Below are 23,251 nucleotides of genomic sequence, written 5' to 3'. Positions count from 1 at the left end.
GAGTTTTTTGGGGTCTGGCTTCCAATTTATGAAATTGGGATGGAGAGATGTGAAAGTGATCCTGAGATGTGAGATTATGTTGTGAAGGATTTTTTTTTCTTTCCCCTGCCCTTTTACCTACTTTTTATGCACAATAAGTATTATACACGTCTTTCTTTTTTTAGTCTGTCACCTATAATAGTGTATCCCTAGTTATAACTGAGGAAGGGGTGTTGCCCGAAACAAGTCTTTTTATGCTGGGATAAAATTGAGAAGCTGAGCTTGCTTCTTGTCTTGTATTGAACTTCATATTTCGGTCAGCTGCACCTAGACCAACCATATTTTTTTTTTCTCCTCTTCACTAATCCATCAGAATAGTCTCACCTGCCAGTGCGACTATCATTGGGTTGGCTGCACCCGAACAATCAGGTCTTTTCCACGATCCACCATCTTAAATGAGAAAGAAAAATCACACCTTCTGCATGTTCCTCTACCTATAATTTATCCAAAGTGCTCACTCATTCAGGTAGCTCCAACCCTATTTATATTTTTTTCACCTTTCTACCTTCCATTTTAAATGGTTTTTTCCCAGTTTTTTTTGCTCAGATGTAGAACTTCTCCTTGTAAATACCATTCTATTAGTCCCCACCCACTGTTCAAGTTTGCCTAGATTTTCTTTGAATACTCTCTCTCCCTCTCCCCTAGTATTAGCTATCCCTCCTAGCTTTGTGTCATCAGCAAATTTTGATCAGTTTCCAATCAATTTCCTCCAGGATAGGTTATAAACATGTTGAACAACACTGGGCCTAGGACAGAGCCTTGTGGTCCCCACTTGATACATTCTTCCACTTGGATGTGCAGCTATCTATGACCACTCTTTCAGTCCGATCACTCAGCCAGTTGTGAATCCACCTAACAGTTGGCTTGTCAATCCTATATTTGATCATATTTTCAATAAGGATGGTAGGAGATAATTTGTTAAGTGTTTTACTAAAGTCAAGATATACTAGATCTACCACACTTTCCTGATCAACCCAGACTGTGATTTTGTCATAGAAGGAAATTAGATTTGTCTGGCATGACTTGTTTGTTACAAACCCATGCTGGTGTAGTGACCCAGTACATCATCCTGGTCCTCTCCAGGATGTCATACATGTATGTCTTATGTTGATGCACTGTGCAAAACTATCTTGGTATTTCCAGTATTTGTTGCACAGCTGCAGCAAGTGAAGGGTTAAATGTTTGCAGAGTTTGGAGACTGCATGTCAATGTATCAGTTATGTCATGTCATGTGGTATGAGAGAGGTTATAAAAGTGAGTGCATGAGAGTGAGAAAGAAAGTTAGTTCCATCCTCCGAAGTGGAGACAGTCTAAAGTACAGTCCCACATTGCTTATCACAGAGACGGGAAGTCTATATGTAAATTTTTCTTAAAAGCCCTTCACAGGTATAGACTAAAAGAATATAGTTTATTAGAAACTCTTAAAAACATATACGGGCTGACTAACAGTACTAACATACATTAACACAAAAAAGAGGAGAAGATATATTTCGGTGCAAGTTTGAATTATGCATCCAATGTCTCCAATGTAGATAATGGTCACAATAGCATGGTCAGTATAAGTGGATAACTTTAGTGCATATACAGAGTTCCTGCACTGAATGACTGGTGACAGTCGTATGTAGAGGTCGCAGAGAACTACGGCTCTGAATGACTGGTGAAGTCACAGAGAAATACGGCTCAACGCGTTTCTCCGCTCGCTTTAGAGCGGTTCATCAGGAGCCACAGATGTATATTTGACCAAAAAATCTTTAGTGGGATTAATAGCGTCAATCATTTAATTGACTAAGCTATCTTCCTCTTTTAGGATATATAATCAGTAGGATTAAATTGGCAAGAAAGTGGGTTGTCTGCGAAGATGTCGCCAACAGGTATATATATATACACCAGACACCGTTAGACAAAAAGCCAGCAGGGTACGATGGTATAGTGGCTACGTTGGTAAAGAAGGAAGGAGGACTCGGATAAAGAACTTATGCACTGACAGTAGTCACCAGTCAGATGCGTGTTTAGATATGTCAGCTATAAGGATCCTGTATTTAGCGCTGTATACCTATCCTCCTAAAAGTGTTGCAATGTCAGCAACACTAATGTAGAAATGCTAGACTCCTATCAAAAGCTCAGACAACCAATCTAAGATTCAAGCAGGCAGCCAAAAATAGGCTTCAACAAATTCTTCTGCTCAAACAATAGGTCCCCAAGATAAGGCTACCTAGTGTGCCAAACATAGAGTAAAATAACAAACAGATAAAGCCTGTGGCCCTGATGGTGAGCCACAGGTAAATCTGTTTGTTATTTTACTCTATGTTTGGCACACTAGGTAGCCTTATCTTGGGGACCTATTGTTTGAGCAGAAAAATTTGTTGAAGCCTATTTTTGGCTGCCTGCTTGAATATTAGATTGGTTGTCTGAACTTTTGATAGGAGTCTAGCATTTCTACATTAGTGTTGCTGACATTGCAACACTTTTAGGAGGATAGGTATGCAGCTTTAAATACAGGATCCTCTTTAGCTGACCTATCTGAACATGCACCTGACTTTCTATTAATGTCAGTGCATATGACTAGAAACTCTACATTAGTGCTGCTAACATTGCAACACTTGTAGGAGGATAGGTATACAGCGCTAAATACAGGATCCTTATAGCTGACATATCTAAACACGCATCTGACTTGTGACTACTGTCAGTGCATAAGTTCTTTATCCGAGTCCTCCTTCCTTCTTTACCAACGTAGCCACTATACCATCGTACCCTGCTGCCTTTTTGTCTAACGGTGTCTGGTATATATATATACCTGTTGGCGACATCTTCGCAGACAACCCACTTTCTTACCAATTTAATCCTACTGATTATATATCCTAAAAGAGGAAGATAGCTTAGTCAATTAAATGATTGACGCTATTAATCCCACTAAAGATTTTTTGGTCAAATATACATCTGTGGCTCCTGATGAACCGCTCTAAAGCGAGCGGAGAAACGCGTTGAGCCGTATTTCTCTGTGACTTCACCAGTCATTCAGAGCCGTAGTTCTCTGCAACCTCTACATACGACTGTCACCAGTCATTCAGTGCAGGAACTCTGTATATGCACTAAAGTTATCCACTTATACTGACCATGCTATTGTGACCATTATCTACATTGAAGACATTGGATGCATAATTCAAACTTGCACCGAAATATATCTTCTCTTTTTTGTGTTAATGTATGTTAGTACTGTTAGTCAGCCCGTATATGTTTTTAAGAGTTTCTAATAAACTATATTCTTTTAGTCTATACCTGTGAAGGACAGTCCCACATTGGGATCACCTTCAGCCTTCATGTGGTGAAGATGGAAGAGGAGGAGAGATTTCCCATGCTACTTGTAATCTGGATGTAAGGAGAGGGAGCCCCAGGAAAGAGAGGGCATCTGTAAGTTTTAATCTGTTTCATCAAGGCCAGTGCAGAGGTACTATCCATACTGTTAACTTTCCTACGTGGCCGTCTGAAGTCTGGATCACCACGTAGAGGTACACCCTTTATTTGTCACACCCACGCGTCTCAAGGCTGGGTGGAGGTAGTAAAAGTCAATGGACTCTGTCTATACACATGCAGACGCGTGTGTGTAAGTCTATGAGAGCTATGTGGAAGTACTAATCGATGAAGTCTATTAATTTGCCTGCACAGTGAAATCAATAATTGAACTGCCTTGTATTTTTTTCTCATTCAAGTCAAATTTATGCCGGGCTCTGACCGTTCTCAGAGACCCGTGGTACTAGAAAATGGTCTGTGGCTGAATTACTTATCTGCCGAGGGTCATACCGCTGTGTGTAGGAACGGTGCCGTCACATGTGACAAGTATCCCCCTGTTCTCTCGTTTCTTCCCCAGTCTGGGGAGGCTGCATGGTAAGTGCTACTGTGGCAAGTCAGCACTCTACCCTCCCAGCTCCCCACATATGTCAGGTTTCTGGGGTCTCCCTATGGGACGTTGCCCTGGCTCTGAACAAATTAATAAACCACATGTATACAAGTACTTTGATGAGAATGGAGTAATTAACCAAAGATCTTTCCTGGTATACAAGTCAGGCTCACAGGCCTCTGGTTTCCTAAGTCCACCTTCTTCTCTTATTTAAAGATGGGGACAACATTTGCCCTTCTCCAAGCTTCTGGGACTTCTATTCTCCAGGAGTATCCCAAGATTACAGCTAATAGTTGAGGAATTACCTCTGCTGTTTCCTTCAGTATCCTAGGATTTAATTAATCTGGCATCAGGACCTAGATACTTAGATTCTTATAAATTAGCCAAGTGTTCCCTCACCATCTTCTTTTTTTTTTTTTTTTTTTTAGACAGCCAGTATTCTTTTATGCCTTCAATAGCGCAGGGAAGATCAGTTGAGAAAACAGATACAAAATAGGAATTTAAAGGTTCTTCCTTCTCAACATCATTTTTAACAAATTCACCATCCTATAGTATCTTTGACCTTCCTTTTGCTTCTAAAATCCCCCCCCCCCAAAAAAAAATCCATTGAATTTTGACCTCTCTTAAGCCTCAATTCTTTATTAGCCTCAGCTTTTCTGACACTTTCCCTACAGTTTCTGCAGCCTGCATTATATTTTTTAGATATGCCCCCCTCTTTCCATTTGATAGAACTTTAAAAATTATTTTTCTTCCTTTCTAGCATGTATTTGTGTTCATCCATCCTGGTCTCTTTAAATGCTTCCCATTCTGCCTTCTTTTTAGGGATTGTTAATGGTTGTGGCCCGAAGTACATATATCTGGCCCCTCCATAATTGTCAATAACTGCTGTAAATGTCATGTCTTTAGGCCTCATGTCCACTAGAAAAATACAATCCACGCAGAATCTGCCGCAGATTCCGCGCGGATTTGCTTTAAATGGTATTTTTTTTTGCCTGCAGATATCCGCACACATTGCTATCCTTGTGATAGCAATGTGGCCGATCCGCACGGAATCCGCGGCAAAATGGAGCATGCCGTGTTTTTTCTCCCGCGCGTGAAAAACGCAATTCTTTTAAAATGCCATCCGTGGGTGCAAAAATCTATTTAATGGACCCGCGGATGGCCAATGATTCCCTATAGGCAAAATCCGCTGCGGAATCCGCAATTCCATTTACCCAGTGGACATGAGGCCTAAGAGGTTAATGTCTTTGAATGTCTAGAAAATGTAACAATCTGTGATGTCACATGAGCATGATTAATGTGTTTGCAAGGTGAAAATGTGGTCTTCTGTTCTGCTTCACCAGTCTGAAAGGGTCAGGGAGAGTGCCAGCCACATAGGGGTACCTTTTAACCCTCATGTGGTTAAGAATGGAAGCAGAGAAGCGGTACCCTGGAAGTCTATGCCGTGGACCCCTACCCTAAGGAGGGAAAGAGTGAGTGTGGAGAAGAGAAGGAGAGTGAGTTGGCCATGCAGTGTCTTGAAGCTTACCAAAAGTGAGTGTTCAGTGGAGTGTTCTTGTTCTCCTCCAGATAACACTACTGTAGGCCCGGTGTCATCCTGTGTTTCCTCCCTGACCTCTGCCCTTGTCTTTTCTGCTCCAGTGTGTGAAATTTCCCACAGAACATTTTGAACCTGTATGAAGCTATCTATCTTCAAGTAAAGTTCCGGTTGTTGATCGTTCTCAGCAACTGAGTTTATCAAGTTAAATGTGTGTGGACTTTCTTATTTCCTGTTGGACATCCCACAGAGTAAAGAATGATGGCGTCACCCGTGACAGAATTCTTCAAGTCCACTATACTATTTATTCAGGTAACCGCTACCCTAGCGTTGCCTGGAGAGGCCTGTCAATGCCTTAGCTAAGGGTCACACGCGTCCCTCAGGGAGGAGTTTGTAGTTCCACCGTGACAACCCTAACAGCTACCCAACCATCTCCTCAGTGGTCTGCCTTGCGCCTTGGTCACTGCGCAACCTTCTTAGACATTTCTGTCCTTAAGAACATCCAGCCATTGGATTCTTCCTCCCATTGGAGTCTTCTCAGGTCTTCCTCCCTTTATTATTCAAAATGTCCCAGCCATCCTAATTCCCTCCCTGTTGGTAAGAATTGGGTCTAAGACAGCAGATCCCCTTGTTTTCTCTTGTACCTTTTGGAAGATAAAGTTGTCAGCAAGAGCGGATAAGAATTTGTTGGATCCATTACTTTTACCTGAAAGATTCCCAACAAATGTCTGGATAGTTAAAATCTCCCATAATTACTATGTTATGCTTTTTTGAGAGCTTGGCCATCTGATGTAGAAAGAGTTCATCAATATCTTCTGCTTGTCCAGGTAGCCTATAGTAAATGCCTACAATGGTGTCCTTTCTGTTCTCTCCTTGTATTCTTACCCAAACAGGTTCTACAGAACTCTCATGCTCTGAAACTGGAATGATTTTTGATTAAAAAAAAAAAAAAGTCACTGAATTCTCACTCGACTACCTAGGTGCATAAAGGATACCACCATGTTTTTGGTTCTCCTCCTTCTCAACAGAAGAACTGTTATGGCTTTCAGACACCACTTATAAGGGGTATTGGTGACGTTCTAGTTAAGTTTTAATTTGGACTGAACCAAACATTTTGCTAAAAAATACCGGGAACATGCCAAATCGAGCTTTTCAAAAAGTTAATTCCACATTACTACTGGATATAAATCAGCATATTAAAAGCTTAAACTCTAATTATTTTTATATGTACTAGGAAAAAGGAAAGCAAAAGAAAGCACAATAGCTATCATCTTGTTCAATGACCTTATCCCGACTGCATGGTGAATGTGTTCAGCACCCCATCAGTGCAAAAAGTGATAAAAAATCATTTGCACTCAAAAATGGTACCAATAAAAACTACAGCTCACCATCACATAACCCCACGGGCTGAAATGGGTGTCAGAATATATATAACATTTTTAGCACCATATCCTATTTGCAGAAAACCCTGTCCTTTTTACTGCACCATACATGCTGTAAAAGCAAAACCTAAATCACAATTACTAATTCTTTTACACCTTTCATGCCACAAATGTTTTAATGTTTTCCAATACATTATCTGGTACATTAAATGGCACGATTAAAACTACAAGCTGTTCCACAAAAAAGAAGCCCTTATACTGCTACGTCGCTAGAAAGTAAATAAACTGTGTATCTTGAAAGGCAGGAAGGGCGAGCCCACCCCTTTCCCCTCCCCCAAAAAATGGCAGATCGCCATGGGGGTTAAGCAAATGTAAATGGCAAATTGACTAACACTTGATTATCAACCCCTTTGTGATCGCTGATGCACTTAGCTGGGCTTTATTCCACACAGCCATGAATTGATGGCCTCCCTATGGAATAAAGCCATGGGGCCAGGGGTGTCACAGCTCCAGGCTCTCACTTACCAGGGGGCTTTGCAGTCCCCAGTCATCCGAGGTGACTGAATGAATGTAGATGGCTGTGTTACGTGTGCTGCTGGGATCTGTTGTACTATGTACTCCTAGCAGCACAGCTACAGGTGGTTGAGGGTTAATTGAGCTGGCTGGGTGTGGTACTTCCTGCTAGCCAATCTCCTGGATCTGTGCTCACATACAAACCCAGCTCCTGGTCAGTCTGGCTGGGCCCCCAGGGTTGTCAGTCTGGCTGGGCCACCAGGGTTATCAGTCATGTTCAGCTTGTTCCCACTCTGATCTGTGTTTGCAAGTAAGTCTGTGTCTCTCTGCTTCCTTAAAGATTGTTTGGACACCTGTAGTCCTAGTCTGCAGTAGATGCAGCCCCCTTTTCCTTCCCCTTTACAGGTGCAGACTCCAAAGGTTGACTGTCTGTTCTGTGTGTCAGTTGGTGTAACTTGACACGGTTCCCTATGTCAGCTTGTGTAGCTGACTGTCTATTCCCCCTGGTATGAGGACACATAGACTTGCTGTGAGTTTCATCTGTGCACATGTGAGCTCTGGGTGGAGTCTTTCTGGGTTTCTATATGTTGCAGCTGGCTGTGTCCAGTGCTCTGTTCTGTCCTGTTGCAAGCTTTGCTGAGTGATCTGTGTCTTGCTGGTTCATGTCCGTTTGTACGTTTAAATTCTGTCAGTTTTGTGTCAGTTTGCTGTATGACCTGCGATCTGTGTCTTGTCCTGTTTCAGTGTTCTGTGTGAACTCTGTCCGGTTCTGCTGGAAAAATGAAAATATGGGTCCAATGAAAATTGTATTTTTTTCCCCTTCTGCTTCTCTTAAATTCATTCAAAAACTGTTGGATGAAAATGGGCAAAACACCCCTAGATGAATTCATTAAGGGGTCTAGTGGGGGGAATTTTCAAAATGGGGTAATTTGTGGTTTATATGTAATCAAAAATGTGTACCTTATGTCTGCTCATATTTGACATATTGGAGTTGAAAATAAATATGACTTTGAAAAAAAAAACATTTTCTCCATTTTGGCGAAAAACAATGTCAGAATTACTTGGATATGCAAAACCTTTGTGGAAGTATTCTATGGTAAATTAACACATAAAGAAATCAGCCAAAAAGCTTACAGTGTGCTCAGACTATGTTAGTCAAGGGGATCAGAGGTTAGTCACTCAGAAAAGGGGAGAATAGACAGCAAAGCTGAATCTACATTCCCTTCTGGAAATCCAGTATCGCCTATCATCAAAGGATGATGTGTGGAGTCCACACTTTCTTCAATGGATGAAGTCTCCAAATTTATTAACAAAGGTATGCAGCTATAAAAAACAGGCCTCCTGGTGAGGTCCCGATATGCAACGCATTTCGGCTCTTAGAAATGGAGCCTTTTTCAATCATTCCCAGCTAAAATTGACACGTGAGACTTCCAAATCTTGGCCTGGTCATTAAGGGGTTAACACTGATATCCTGCTGTCTTTTTCCAGTACTGTCACTATGTGTCTGTATTAGCAGCGATCGGCCTATCTCGGCTGTTCTCTGCCACAGAACTGGATGACGTCCCCATTGTCGAGGACAACACAAGACTGTTAAACTCAGTAGGACTCTTCCTGCAGAAAACCAACATCATCCGAGATTACCTTGAGGACCAGCTGGAAGGACGAGAGTTCTGGCCTAGAGAAGTGAGTATGGACTGATGTCCCATGAGTTCTATGGGGGATTCTAGTGATCACTGCTCAGTAAACCCAACATTGAACTCATTCTGCCGCCATCAGGTGTGGAGCAAATACAGTGAAAACCTGTCGGACTTGGCCAAGCCGGAGAACATCGTGCCGGCGGTGCAGTGCTTGAATGAACTAGTGACTAATGTGCTTCAGCACATTCCTGATGTCCTGCTCTACCTGTCCCAGCTGAGAAACCAGAGTGAATTTAACTTCTTCGCGGTCTCAGAGGTAAGTGTGTCTGACATTTCCTTTGGAGACCACACTCATGGCAGATTTGTTTTTCAGTACCATCTCTACACTGGTGATACCCAATTATATGCCTCTTCCTGAGACATCAGCCCTGCAGTAGTACAAAACACCAGTGAAATATACATATATATATATATTTTTTTTTTCTGTCAGCTCTCTAATGGGGTGTGACCATGGTATTCCGTGAGGGCTTAGGATGCAGCAAAGGAACCACCTCTATGCTGACGACACCCAGCTATACACCTCTTCCCGTGACATCTCTGCACCTTTCCTCCAAAACATCACCGACTGTCCGCTGTCTCTAACACCATGTCCTCTCTCTACCTAAAACTAAATCTGTATAAAACTGACTTACTGGTATTTCCACCCTCCACTAACCGACCTCATCCTGACATCTCCATCTCAGTGTGTGGCACCACCATAACTCCTAGACAACACGCCCGCTGCCTTGGGGTCATATTCTACTCCTACATTCAATCTCTCGCCCGAACATGTCAGCTGCACCTCAAGAACATCGCAAGAATCCGCTCTTTCTCACTGTAGACACACTAAAAACGCTCACTGTTGCCCTCATCCACTCTCGGCTCGAATATTACAACTCGTTGCTGATCAGCTTCCACCCTCTCCAATCTACCTGAATGTGGCAGCCAGGCTCATCTTCCTGTCCAGCCGCTACTCGGACGCCTCTGCCCCAATTTAAACTCGCTACCTTCATCCACAAAGCCCTTCACAGCGCAGCGCCCCCCTATATTGCCTCCCTCATCTCAATCCATCACCCAGCCCGGGCTCTCCGCTCTGCTAACGAAACCAGACTGAGCGCCCCTTTAATTTGAACTTCTCATTCTTGCCTCCAAGACTTCTCCATAGCAGCACCGGTCCTCTGGAACGCACTACCAAAGGCTACCCGGGCAATCCAGAACTCGCAGAACCTCAGGCGTGCTCTAAAAACGCACCTCTTCAGGGAGGCATACCGCATACCCTAAACAAACCCCTCTGTACTCCCCCTGATAACATGCTCCCTGACCTACTGACTGCAATCCCTACTAGCCATCATAAACCGCTCCTGCAGTCATACTGTTTCTGCCGTCACACGGCTAAATGTCTGACCATTGTCTATGTGTATAGCATCGCTCACTCTCCACCTCGCCATATTGTGCACATCTCCAGCCCCTTTACCTTCTGTATCACCCCATTACTTGTAGTATGTAAGCTCGTTGGAGCAGGACCCGCACCCCTACTGTTTGCATCAACTGATTACTATGTAACCGTGGTTCTGTAATTTCTGCATTTTTTTTTGTCTTTCTGTATCCCCCTGTCTATGTAAGCGCTGCGGAATATGTTGTCGCTATACAAATAAAGATTATTATTATTATAATAAAGACAGGAAGAACACAGTTTGAGTATTAGTTTAATACTAAATAGATTTGAAACAAATTGATTTGAAAGAATACCAGTCCCCAGGATGATTTCACAATGAGTTATTGAATCTGATGCTACCACAAATAGGGTGTGAGTAAGCATCAGCCTCTATTACTGCACCTAGTAGCTATAATGACTTGGCAGTGTATGGTTTAACAAGGATAGTTTCGTTAGTCTCTTTATGCCTTTAGCAGGGTGAACAGATCCAAGCCTGCTTGATAACTAGTCTAATAATGTGGCCTCCCTTAATAATTCAGGCGCCCCTCACTGCTTTAGGAGCACTCCCGAGTGCACAGCAGGTTGGATGAAGGCAGCCCCATTTATACGCAACGATTATCGCTCAAAATTCATTCAAACAATGTCTTTTGACCGACAATCGTTGCGTGTAAATGCCAACATCGTTTACTTTTCTGCCCAACGATCCGTTTTAGTTCAAGATTAAAAACCATTGTTCGGTTGGCCAGTATCATGTAGATCTAAGTTCAGTCTTTCCCACAGCAATGGCTTGCAGGTTGCCAGTGTCCTTTCTACCACCCCCACCCACCAGGATAACACCTTTGGCAGGCTTAGGGGGCTTGGAGAAGGGGGCAGTCTTCATGTCAGGGCAAGTGGCACTGACATGGCCCACTTTGTTGCAGGAAAAACATATGTGGGTCTCCTTAGGAGGCCTGGAGGAGGGAGAGGGAACAGACCACCAACCCCCCTGGGAATCTACGGACTAGGTGTGTGGGTCTCTCAGAGTCACTGTTCTGCTTACCCCTCTCCAGTTGGTTCCAGACTTCCGCAGGTCCAGTCTCTGGTTGGCGACGTAGCCAAGAACACACTGGTGGATGTTGTCCGTACCAGTCTCCAGGAACTGCTCCTTTAGCATCATATCTCCCAGGTTTGCAGGCTTTGTGATGGGTTGTCCTTGGTCCACTTCTGGATCAGGGCTGCTTTGATGGCATTGTAGTCACCATCCTGTTCTCGGGGGCACTTCTGTAAGCACCTCCAGGACCTTGCCTGTAAGCCCTGGGGTCAAGTACCTGGCCAATTGTTCGTGGGCAGCTGGTACTGGTGGCAGACCCTTTCAAACTCCCTCAGGAAAATGTCCAGGTTCCAGTCTTCCTCTAGAACAGGGAAATATTCTCGTTCTGGTTGCACGTTCCTAGTGCCACTGGACTCGCGTGTCCATGCTCTTGAAATTTGCTCCTTGAGCTCTGCCATCTGCAGCTGGTACTCACGCTCTGCCTGGCGTTCAAGCTCTGTGGCTTCTCCCTCAACCTGGGCTTCACGTGCTGCACGACGTTCCACGTGCAGCTTGAGGTGGAGCTCCAAATGGTGTGCAAAGTCTGATTTGCACAACTGGTGTAGTGCATCATCCTCTACCAACAACTGGATCAGCTGTTCCTTCGTCTTTCCATTCACCTCTAGCTGTGTCTTTGCACAGTATTTGGAGCTTCTCCTCAAGTTGCACGATCAAAGTCTGTTTTGCACAACTGGTGTAGAGAATCATCATCCTCCACCGACTGGATAAGCTGAGCATTGGGCAATCGGTGCCTCTTTGGACTGTTTCTTATAACGAGCTGCCATCTCTACAGCTGCTTTGGCAAATAAAAGATAGAACCGAAAACAAGAAGGAAGGTAAGGGGACTGTCTGGAGATATCGTAAGTCTCTTACGCAAAAAGCACTGAGTGAAACCTCGTAAGAAGGGCACAAATCTTCGCTTCTTTTCATACAAGGCTTAATTGCTTAATCCTCGCACAAACGTGTTACCATTATCCTGTTGCCACCAATTTTTCACATAGCGAGGGGAAGGCTTAGATTGTGGAGTGACTGGTATCCAACTTTTCCGGGACTCTGCACGTAAACCAGACAAGCGACCATCACCTTCTGTCAGAGCTCTACAGCAATCCGCCTAGCCCAATTTAGTTGAGATTACAAGCTTGAATTCATTAGAATACCAGCTGATTTGTACCCGATTTCCCAGGCTTTTGCACGCATGCGAAGCTAAAACTGAAATCCTCCACCTCGCAATTCTAGCGCACTATTACGTGAGCTCTACAATGCTAACACAATACACTCTGCTACCACCAACGTTGACAGGCCTTTGATCTGAATGCTAATTACCCACAATTCTGTTTTTAGAGATATAGTTTCATGTTAACACAGATGAGGTTCACTAATTTAATTGAAAGTTTAATCCTAAAAAGTAGCAGTGCTGTCTTCTGCTGGCAGCCAATTACAGCCATTCAGTGAATGACATCACTAAATGGCTGTGACTGGCTCATCGAGCGCCGGCTGTGATTGTCTGCCAGCGCTCGATAAACCAATCACAGCGCTCGCTTTGCTGTAAGCAGGGTATTCAAAGCCCGTCACCAGCAGAAGACAGCTGTGAGATGAGGACGCCACGCCGCCGCCGGACACCATCGGGACGCCGCGGACCAGGTGAGTAAGGCCCCCCCCCCCTAAAAATAAGACACTGTGCCCTAACTGTGTTAGGTGACTGTCTCCTAACAGCAGGAGAGGCTTGAGGGACCCACACCCACTCTCCCTGAGCTGCTCCAAAACTTACTGCTTCAATAGTCTTCTTAGAGAGTTCTCAAAAGTCCAGTTCCACCCCTTTATGACCAGGGAACCTGTAGACCACCAATCAGAAAATTGTTCAGGATTAAACAATCCAGAGGTGCTGTAATATAATCTGGCCACTAGATGTCACTGTAACATCAAGTTTTATCTTGCTTCTTTTAAACTTGCCAGCTATTACAATTATTTGTGCATTTTTTTACACATCCCTATAGGGTAGCCCACTTATGCAAATACCGTGTCCTTTCTGTACTGGAAGTGAACCTTTTAAAAAAACTAAACTACTTGTGTTTTCAACAGATACTCATCTTTATCGCCATCTCTGCATGTTTAGCTACCATAACTTTTAGCCAGCCTGCACTCTTGGGGTTATATTTGAATAAAGGGAGCGAAGGAAAGATTTAAGTCAAGCACTTGTGTCACCTATACTCAAAAAACCTATACAGATTTTTAATTTTTTTTTGTACTGTAGAAGCAACAAAAATGCTTACTGTGACCCTGATTAGAGATGAGCGAGTATACTCGCTAAAGGCAATTGCTCGAGCGAGCATTGCCCTTAGCGAGTACCTGCCCGCTCGAGACTGAAGGTTCGGGTGCTGGCGGCGGGCAGGGAGCTGCGGGGGAGAGCGGGGAGGAACGGAGGGGAAATCTCTCTCTCCCTCTCTCCCCCCCCGCTCCCTCCTGCTGACAGCCGCTACTCATCGCTCCCCCGCGCCGGCACCCAAACCTTCAGTCTCAAGCGGGCAGGTACTCGCTCGAGCAACTGCCTTTAGCGAGTATACTCGCTCATCTCTAGCCCTGATCCATTCTCGTCTTGACTACTGTAACTCCTTACTAAACAGTTCCCTCTCCAATCTATCCTGAATGCAGCACTGATGTCTCCTCCCAGGGGCCGCTCATTGCGTTGGTGTCTCCTCCCTGGGCCTCTCACTACACTATATAATAGTATTTACACTCCTCACTGTCAACCATAAAGCTCTCCACAGTTCTGCACCTCCCTATATCTCCACCCTCATGTCTGTCTACCTCCCTATCTCTGCTATCCCTTCTGCTAATGACCTTACGCTAGGTGTTGCCTCCTTGTGCCTTCAGCTCATGTATTTCGCCACATTGGCCACCTGCTACAACAATCCGCAGGTATTTAAGAGGGCAGTGAAGATCCGCAAAGGACAGATGGTGACGCTAATGATGGATGCCACCAACATGCAGGCGGTCAGAGCCATCATGTACCAGTATGTGAATGAGGTAAGTGGTGTGTATTCGGCTTCTCTACCTCACCATGTATGAGGAGCCACACACAAGGGGCATTCACAATAAAGATGGGTCATTGATTTCCACTAATCAGATATCAATCAGCTGAATGAAGCAGCTGTGGAGCTCCAGCAAGTACTGTGTTTCCTTCACTGTTTATCTGGGCACAGCGCCCCATATACAGATGTGGCTGTGCCAGGTACTTCTACTCTGTCTAATACAGTTGCAGTACCAGGCACGGCCACATTCATATGAGGGGGTATCTGGGGGGAAAAAAAAGAAGTCATTTTTAAAAATTTATTTGGACAGATGTATTGCTTCAAATGCAGCCTTTTTTTGAAGGAGACGGAAGTTTCAAAAATGTACAAACGTTTTTTTTCCAACACTCCAAAGCATAATTTTTTTTTCTTTTACTTGTTATTGATGTCTTTTATTACTTGTGTATTTTTGTTTTTTTTCTTCCACATCTTCAACATCACCAAAATGTTTTCCTTTTCTTTTTAAAAAAGAAGTCACACTGAGCGACATCAGATGAATATTGAGGTGAGGCAAGGGTGTCATCTGCTTTTCATCAAAAATTGCCTAACCCTCAGCCCTGTGTGGGGAGGTGCATTGTCATGATGGAAGAACCGCTGACCTTTTTGCCAGAAATTGGGAGATTTTATCCGTACATCACGACACAAGCTTTATAAAACTTTAAATTAAAAACTTTGACTGTTTTTGGTCCTGCGTTATAAATCCTGGGTGCTCAATGTCTCTCACAGCAAAGGAACTAATGAGCGCTGTTTACCTTTGATTTCACTTGTTCTATGAATCGGCCATCCCCAAATAGGCGAAAATTGAACAACTAGTTGAGGAAGATTGCATTGGGCTCCTATAATTTTTTTTTTTGTGTTTCCCATGTACTTCCCTCTATTTGCATCAATGTTTCCCATACTGCTCTAAGTTCTCTAACATTTGAGGATTGAGAGCAGATGTGAGAAGACCAGGAACCCTGAAGTTTCTGATCTGTGCCCCCAGCCAGACAGAATAGCATCTGTGGTTACTAAAAAAAATGGGGATTGGACCCCTCTTTTAAGGTCACGGGGTGACAGCCACCACTCTAGGACTTTTTTCAATTGTGTGGCCAATTTTAACTTTTTGTCTAACGACGATTGCCTTCCATCCTGTATTGACAGGTTTTCTGCTGGAGGGGCCTAGAGTGGAATTGCACCCAAGGAACCATCTGCAGACAGGCGGTAATTTGACCGAGTACCCTCATGCCTTCTCTTATAGAGCCCGAGTCTCTACTCTTAAATCTCCTAATCGAGAGGATTATACCTTCCCTTTTTGTTTTGAGGCAAAAAGTAATAATAACCTTTTGAGGAGTCAAGGAGAACACTGAGAAAAATCTTTCGAGTCTCTGGTTTTAGGATGGATTTCTCAGAGTTGATAAGCCAACCCAACTCTGATTAGTAGTTTAAGTGTCTGCCCCAGGTAACTCTCCATAGAGTCCAAGCTGTTCAAAACCATTAAGGAGATTGTCAAGATAAGAATCATGTTAATTCCCATACCCCTGAGAAAGCTAATTGACTCAGTCATTACCTGGGAAAAAAGGTCTAGGAGCAGAAGATATACCAAAGGGCAGACAGAGAAACTGAGAGTAGACAATTTCTTTAATCAATTTTAACTGCAAATCTGAGTTGGGTGGATGGGAATATGGTAGTAGGCATCTTTAAGCTCAGTTGTGCATGTGACACTGCCCTGATTCATCACGGAAATTGTGGACCTAATCGTCTCCATTTTAAGAGATATACTGATTACGGGATTTTAAATTATGTTTCAGAACAAGCACTTAGGCTTAGTAACCAAAAGTAGTAATTGCCAAAAAAACTGTTCCTCTAAAGGAACAGGGATAACCTTTTAAATCCTGAATCCCCTGCTGCAATCTTTCGTGCAGAAGAGGAGTCTAGTTTGGCGTAACTAAAAGATTTTTAGGGGGAAGAGACAAGAACTCTATCTTGCCCCAGGGATCTTATCTGCAGAATGTAGGGATTTCCAGTTATCTGGTTCCATGTCCCTGAGAACTGAGAGAACCTACCTCCGACAGCTCTCCATATTTATCTGGATTCGGGCTGTCTGGGGGGTAAACAGGGAGCTCTTACCCTTGTCTCCTTCAGGGTAGGACCATCTATCTGTTTTGCCTTTTTGCCTTTCTGTTCCCTTGGCTAGTACGCCTGCTTATGAAAGGAATGTAAACAATGATAAAACCATGAAAATACCCCAGCGCTCCATGTGAAGGATCAATCAAAATAATCAGCGAATTACTTACTTCACAGGGGTGTCCCAGATGAGAACACCCCTATATCCACGAAGATTCTCAACTCCCTTTTAAGACCCCAGATTTCCAAGATGGAGTCCATGGAGAGTCCAATAAGGTGCAGTTAAAAGTGGATACTAAATACTATTTATTGTATTACAGGATAGAAAAAAACTCCATATAAACAGCTCCGGTCCTACACCTATACAGAACCATAACAATGAGTAATCTGTCCGAAATATGTCGGCAAACAATTGCAAAGATTCATAAAGTACCTACCTGCTTACCCTAGGCTGCCTTTCCATGGGCATATTTTTACTGCGCTCCTTGCGGTGATAATCTGGCCGCGGGGAATGCAGTGAAAGCTTTCCAGAGCATTGCTATGGAAAGCATGTCCCCCCCCTTCCCCTGTCCACGAGCGGAAATTCATAGCAATTCTCCGCTTGTGGGCCGCAATTCGCAGCATGCTGCTAATTACTGTGATTCTCCGCAGTCAGCCTATTTGTCAGGCTGACAGCGGAGGTCCGTCTTCCGGCTCCTGGGCGGCGGCTCCTGTGGCGGAGATCCGCTGCGGAATACCGCTACGCCCGTGGACAGGGGGCCTTAGGGACACCAACTATCTATTATCCTACTACAGGATATTTCTTGGAAGAAATCCTATTTCTGGGTTAGCCTTGATGTAAGTTCATTATATTCGAATATCCCACATGATAAAGGGATACAAGCTGTTAAATATTTTCTGGACCAGGACCCATTGATGCCCGAACACCAGAGGGCTTTTATATTGGAGGCTGTTAGCTTTATTCTGAAAAATAACCATTTCCCCTTTAATAATCCATTGTATATTCAGACGAGGGGGGGGGGGCGGCTATGGGGAACAAACTTGCACCCAGTTATGCCAACCTTTTTATGGAGGTGTTTGAAGATACGGGACCCCTATATCAAATTTTATAACCTTATAGAGGACATTCTTTTTACTTGGGAAGGCACACTTGAGGAAGTGGAGTTATTTATTAGTAACCTTAAAGGGGTTGTCTCGTGAAATCAAGTGGGGTTCAGCACTTCTGTATGGCCATATTAATGCACTTTGTAATGTACATCGTGCATTAAATATGAGCCATACAGAAGTTATTCACTTACCTGCTCCGTTGCTAGCGTCCCCGTCGCCATGGATCCGTCTAAATTCGCTGTCTTCTGGCGTTTTTAGACGCGCTTGCGCAGTCCGGTCTTCTCCCTGGTGAATGGGGCCGCTCGTGCCGGAGAGCTGGTCCTCGTAGCTCCGCCCCGTCACGTGTGCCGATTCCAGCCAATCAGGAGGCTGGAATCGGCAATGGACCACACAGAGCCCACGGTGCACCATGGGAGAAGACCCGCGGTGCATCGTGGGTAAAGATCCCGGCGGCCATCTTGGTAAAGGAAGAAAGAAGTCGCCGCAGCGCGGGGATTCGGGTAAGTAATAAACTTTTTTTTTTTTTTAACCCATCCCTTGGGTTTGTCTCGCGCCGAACGGGGGGCCTATTGAATAAAAAAAAAAACCGTTTCGGCGTGAGACAACCCCTTTAATTATAATACTTGGGGGGCTTCAATCTACAGGATCCATCAGCCCCACATATATAATGTTTTTTTTATTTAGAGATATATGTGGCAGAGAGGGTGATCTACACAAAAACCCATTTCAAGCCACCTACCTTGATTTATTTTTTTGTTGTTGCCACGTAAAGAAATGGAAAACAAATGTGCCTTTTGGACAATTTAAAAGAATCAGGAGAAACTGTTCGTCTACCCAAGTCTTTAGGGAATGATCTAAAATTTTAATTAATGGGTTCAGAGAGAAAAGAGATCCTGAAAGCTTGATCCAATCTTCCTACAAACGGGTTGAGTTGGAGCGGAGGGAAGTTCTTACCCCCATATCCAGTCCTGGAATATACTTTGTCATCCATTATAACTCCAAACATCTTGAACTGAAGAATGTCATCCTTTCCTCGTAGCTTTTTCACGTTTTTATAATTGGGCACTTATGGAATGGTCCTGTATGGTTATTTATTTTTGTTATTTTATGTTGTATCCAATTATCTTAGTTTTATTAAAGTGTTGGATTTTCCCCTAACCTTCTTTGTATCCCTTTTCATACCCATCTATCCTATTTTATTCCTTTTTTAAATGACGATCTCTCACCCTGTATTTATTACTATACCAGCTATATGACTTTATTTTAGGTTCATTGCTAGCACCAGCCCCTTTATGTATGGATATTACTTGTATTCTTCCTCACCTGTAATACTGATAAAGCTTTATTCTAATAGTAACATCAAGACCAACGTGATGACGTCATCATATACCATTGTGGAACAAACCTTTGCGTTCCGCATACGGTGCTGTGGGTCATGTGACACGCAACGGGCTGACTATGTCATCAAACAACGCTGGGATGCCGCAGGCCGTTAAGATGAGACAATTCTTCTATTCTAGGTGTTTCTTATATAATCCAATTTTAGGAGCCTAAACGCATTGCCCTAAATAGTTTATGCTATATAGGCCTAGGACCGGAGCTGTCTATAGGGCTTTTTTTTTCTCTTCTGTCCTGTAATACAATAAATAGTATTTAGTATTCACTTTTACCTGCACCTTACTGGACTCCCCGTGGACTCCCATCTTGGAAATTTGTGGTCCTAAGGGGGGTGGAGAATCTTCATATATATAGGAGTGTTCTCATCTGTGAGACCCCTGTGAAGTAAGTACTTCACTGTGATTATTTTGATTGATCTATCGCCTGGAGCGCTGGGGTATTTTCATAGTTTGACCATTGTTTACTTTCCTGTCTATTATCCGATACCTTATCAGAATCCCCATTGGTGCTCTCCACATATTTGGATGTCTGTGTGCTGGGAGGGATGGATCTTTTTTGGAATCTCGTTGATTGCTATTGCCCACGAGGATTGAGGCGTGCCAGACCATCTCTGCCAGGAGGTCATAATGCCAAGGTGAGTCAATCTCTTTTTCCCCTTGTCATTATGACTGCATACGATGGAGGTTGGCCTCTGATGCCCTGTGGGGACAGGAAGCAGCAGAGCATAAAAGAACCTCCCCCTCCACCAAACACCAGTGTCTTCTTCGGCGTATCATTTCTCGTGGCTGGAGCTACGGTATAATGCGGCTGATGGCAGACACTCTGTGAGGGGGCGTAGCTATGCCATGAGCTCATTTGGGGGCGTGGCCTAGTGGAATGTTTGTGAAAATTTAAAGCTCAGCAGCTGCTAGCCTACAGTGACGCTAGCTACCGGTACCAAGTAAGGACTCTGTGGAGTTTCAGATTCCTCTCTGGACGATATCCCAGTGGTAGATCCCAAACAGTGAGTGGTCCAGTGGGCTGACCAAACGCACTTGCACCACACACAAACACTTAATGAGAGTATTCCATGTCATTGCAGGACAGAGATATACAAAGGAAGTACTTTTCTTTCTCCGCCAAGGTGTATCAGCTTTTAAAAGCTGTGTGCAAAACCATGCAGGTTGAGGAAGAAGAGCAACAACCTCAGTCCGTGCAGGACGAAATGTTTGCTGGTCTAATGCGCAGATCAGTGTTTCTGGTAAATTCAACACTAAGGCACCTAATCCTAAGTGAATGGCAATATGTGGAACATAGTCGAGTAATACCAAAGGACTTCAAGGAGCGGCTTCTGTCTCCCGAAGAGATCATGGCTACCATTGAAGAGGTTCCCAAAACAGACACAGCCATTTCTAAGGTTACCAGGAAGTCTGGTTTACCCTTTGTGTCCCACCTGAGACACCTCATGGACAGTAAAGTTGATGTGGTTATGCGCAAAGCATGGGCGGCATCAGCCCTTACTATCAAATCAAATATTGCAGCGACCTTCGTGGCTCGGTCTATGTCTATTTGGCTCGATCACCTAACCACACTAGTTGATCAGAGGGCCACAAGAGAGGTGGTCGCTAACTGCATCCCCTTACTACAGATGGCCACCAGTTTCTTTGAGGATGCATTAATGGAATCTGTCCGCTTTGGGGCTTGCTCAGCAGCCCTGTCTAATACCACCAGGAGTGCTGTCTAGGTGAAGGCCTGGTCAGGAGATGTCGCCTCCAAGAATAAGCTCTGTGCTTTGCCCTTTCGGCGTCATCATATATCTTTGGGCCAGATTTGGATCACCTCTTGGAGAAGGCAGCGGACAAGACTCAGGGGTTACCAGTAGATAGACCCCTAAAAGACCATTTATACCTCATACCTTATCCTCCAGATACGTGGGAAAGGGGAAAACCAGAAGATGGTCCTATCCCAAAGGTGGAAGGGATAAGGTTCCATCAATTAACCCCGATTCTGCGTTCTCCCAGCAAGTGGGTGGGAGGTTAGCCGCATTTCATAGTAAGTGGCGAGACATTACAACTAATGAATGGGTGTTACACCTAATATGCGAGAGTTATAGGATCGAGTTTGGGTTATGGCCCCCTGAGAGATTCCTGGTAATTCCTCTACAGTGATCTTCCCTCCAACAAGCCTTACTTATGGGGGTCAGGAACTTGTTAGTGCTGGGAGCCATCATTCCTGTCCCCAAGCAGGACTACCAAAAGGGGTTTTACTCTGTTCAAAAGCCAGATGGTTCGCATCGAACTCTAATTAACTTAAAAAAAACATGAACGACTTTATTTACAGGAAGTTCAAAATGGAAACTTAAATCCACGACCCCACTGATTAGTTTAGATAGTGTCATGGTCACTATTGACCTTTAAAGACTCCTATTACCACATTTCCATCCTTCCCAATTCCCAAAAGCTTTTTAGATTTGCTTTAAAGATGGAGGATTCGATTTGCCATTTTCAGTTTATATGTCTGCTCTTCGGGATTTCCTCTGCCCCATGAATTTTTTCCAAGGTAGTCATTGAGACTACCGTGTGGGCTAGGGATAATTGCTATCCCTTACCTAGATGACTTTTTGCTGGTGTCAGATTCCCCCGCAATTTTAAACTCCCAGTTAGAGATCGCTCTCCTTACTGCAAGGTCTGGGTTGGAGCATTAATTTCCAGGAATGCAGCCTAAATCCTGAACCTAGGAAAAAACTTTTAGGAGTCATCCTTGATTCCCATCTCCAATGTTCTTCCCTACCCCCTTCAAGGAGGCTGCATATTTTAGATGCATGCATGGCCTTATATAAGAAGTCTGGAGTTTCCTTCAGGGAAGCCATGCGTATCTTTGGGCTTAATGATATCCTGCATCAATATTGTTCCTTGGGCCCAGTTCCATAGCCGTGAGTTGAAGGCTCTTATTTTCAGGAATTGTAACAGATTGCAGGCTTCGCTTAATGAGCGAATCCTCATTTCTCGTAAGGTCAAGTACTCCCTTTGGTGGTGGATGTATGCTGACAACCTCTCTCGAGCCTCAGAATGGAACCGTGACCCTGCAGGAGTAGGGACAACCAATGTCAGCGCTACAGGCTGGGGTGCACACTACCCAGGGAGGCACATACCGGGTGCCTGGGGCCCTCATGAGATAGGCGATACCTCCAATTTCAAGGCATTGAATGTGGTTGGATGTCCCTACGTAGCCTTCACGCAGTTTTAGTTGGGAGTCATGTTGGGATCCTCTCAGACAATTCGACTGCAGTATCTCTCATTCACCACCAGGGTGCCACCAGGAATCCTCTTCTCCAGCAGCTGAGGGGAAAGATTCTACGATGGGCAGAACAAGCAACCCTGTCTCTCTTTCATATAAGAGGAGGCAAGAACACGACTGCAGATTTCTTCAGCAGGAAAGAAATGGATCCCAGAATATGGGAATTACATCCAAGGTGTTCAGATTTCTCGCCACAAAATGGGCCCCTCAGATAGATCTGTTCACTTCCAGGAGGAACACCAAGTGTCAGCTCTGTTTTTCTTGGGGTGCAGAAAATCAAGCAGTGGGTATGGACGCCCTCTCGCACACTTGGGACTGGGATCTAACTTGCACTTTTCCCCTCCTGCCCCTGATTCAGTTCATGCTGAAGAAGATACGAGGTCAAAATCCTCAGTAATACTAGTGGCTCCCTATTGGCCCAAGAGGCCTTGGTTCCCTCTGTTAAGATCCCTCTATGTTGGAGATCCTGTCCACCTGCCATCAAGGCTGGACCTTGTATGTCAGGGCCCCCTATGTTACCTGGAGGTCCAAAGGTTCCCTAGGGGTGCAAGTAGGCTTCACCCCTTTGTTAGGAACACCTCTCCTCCCTGGGATCTGTCCATAGTTCTCCAGGCATTCTGTGATCCACTATTTGAACCCCAGGTGGACTTGCCCATTTCCATTCTTACATATAAAGTATCCCTTCTAGAGGCTATTACATCAGCTAGACAAGTGGGTGAGACCCAGGCCCTCTCTCCCTATAGGATCGTCCAC

The 23,251-nt window shown here is 44.2% G+C and overlaps 1 protein-coding gene across 2 annotated transcripts in view; it reads left to right on the top strand.

The window, feature by feature from the left end:
* Nucleotides 1-23,251, top strand: part of LOC136620314 (squalene synthase-like) — a 63,146-nt gene that overhangs the window by 33,701 nt on the left and 6,194 nt on the right. Inside the window, exons 5-9 of one of the 2 annotated variants that reach the window (XM_066595020.1) lie at nucleotides 8,855-9,049; nucleotides 9,143-9,319; nucleotides 14,418-14,570; nucleotides 15,755-15,814; nucleotides 19,179-19,251. In XM_066595020.1, coding sequence (XP_066451117.1) covers nucleotides 8,855-9,049; nucleotides 9,143-9,319; nucleotides 14,418-14,570; nucleotides 15,755-15,814; nucleotides 19,179-19,181 — 588 coding nt within the window. In that variant the 3' untranslated portion in view covers nucleotides 19,182-19,251. Of the gene's footprint in view, nucleotides 1-8,854; nucleotides 9,050-9,142; nucleotides 9,320-14,417; nucleotides 14,571-15,754; nucleotides 15,815-19,178; nucleotides 19,252-23,251 lie in introns of those variants that run through there. The other variant, XM_066595015.1, reaches the window with a different exon arrangement.

The sequence above is a fragment of the Eleutherodactylus coqui genome, chromosome 1 (genome assembly GCF_035609145.1).
Source record: "Eleutherodactylus coqui strain aEleCoq1 chromosome 1, aEleCoq1.hap1, whole genome shotgun sequence".
In the NCBI taxonomy this organism is placed as follows: domain Eukaryota; kingdom Metazoa; phylum Chordata; class Amphibia; order Anura; family Eleutherodactylidae; genus Eleutherodactylus; species Eleutherodactylus coqui.
Note: the sequence above shows the minus strand (reverse complement) of the source record. Positions and strands in the feature narration are given on the sequence as shown.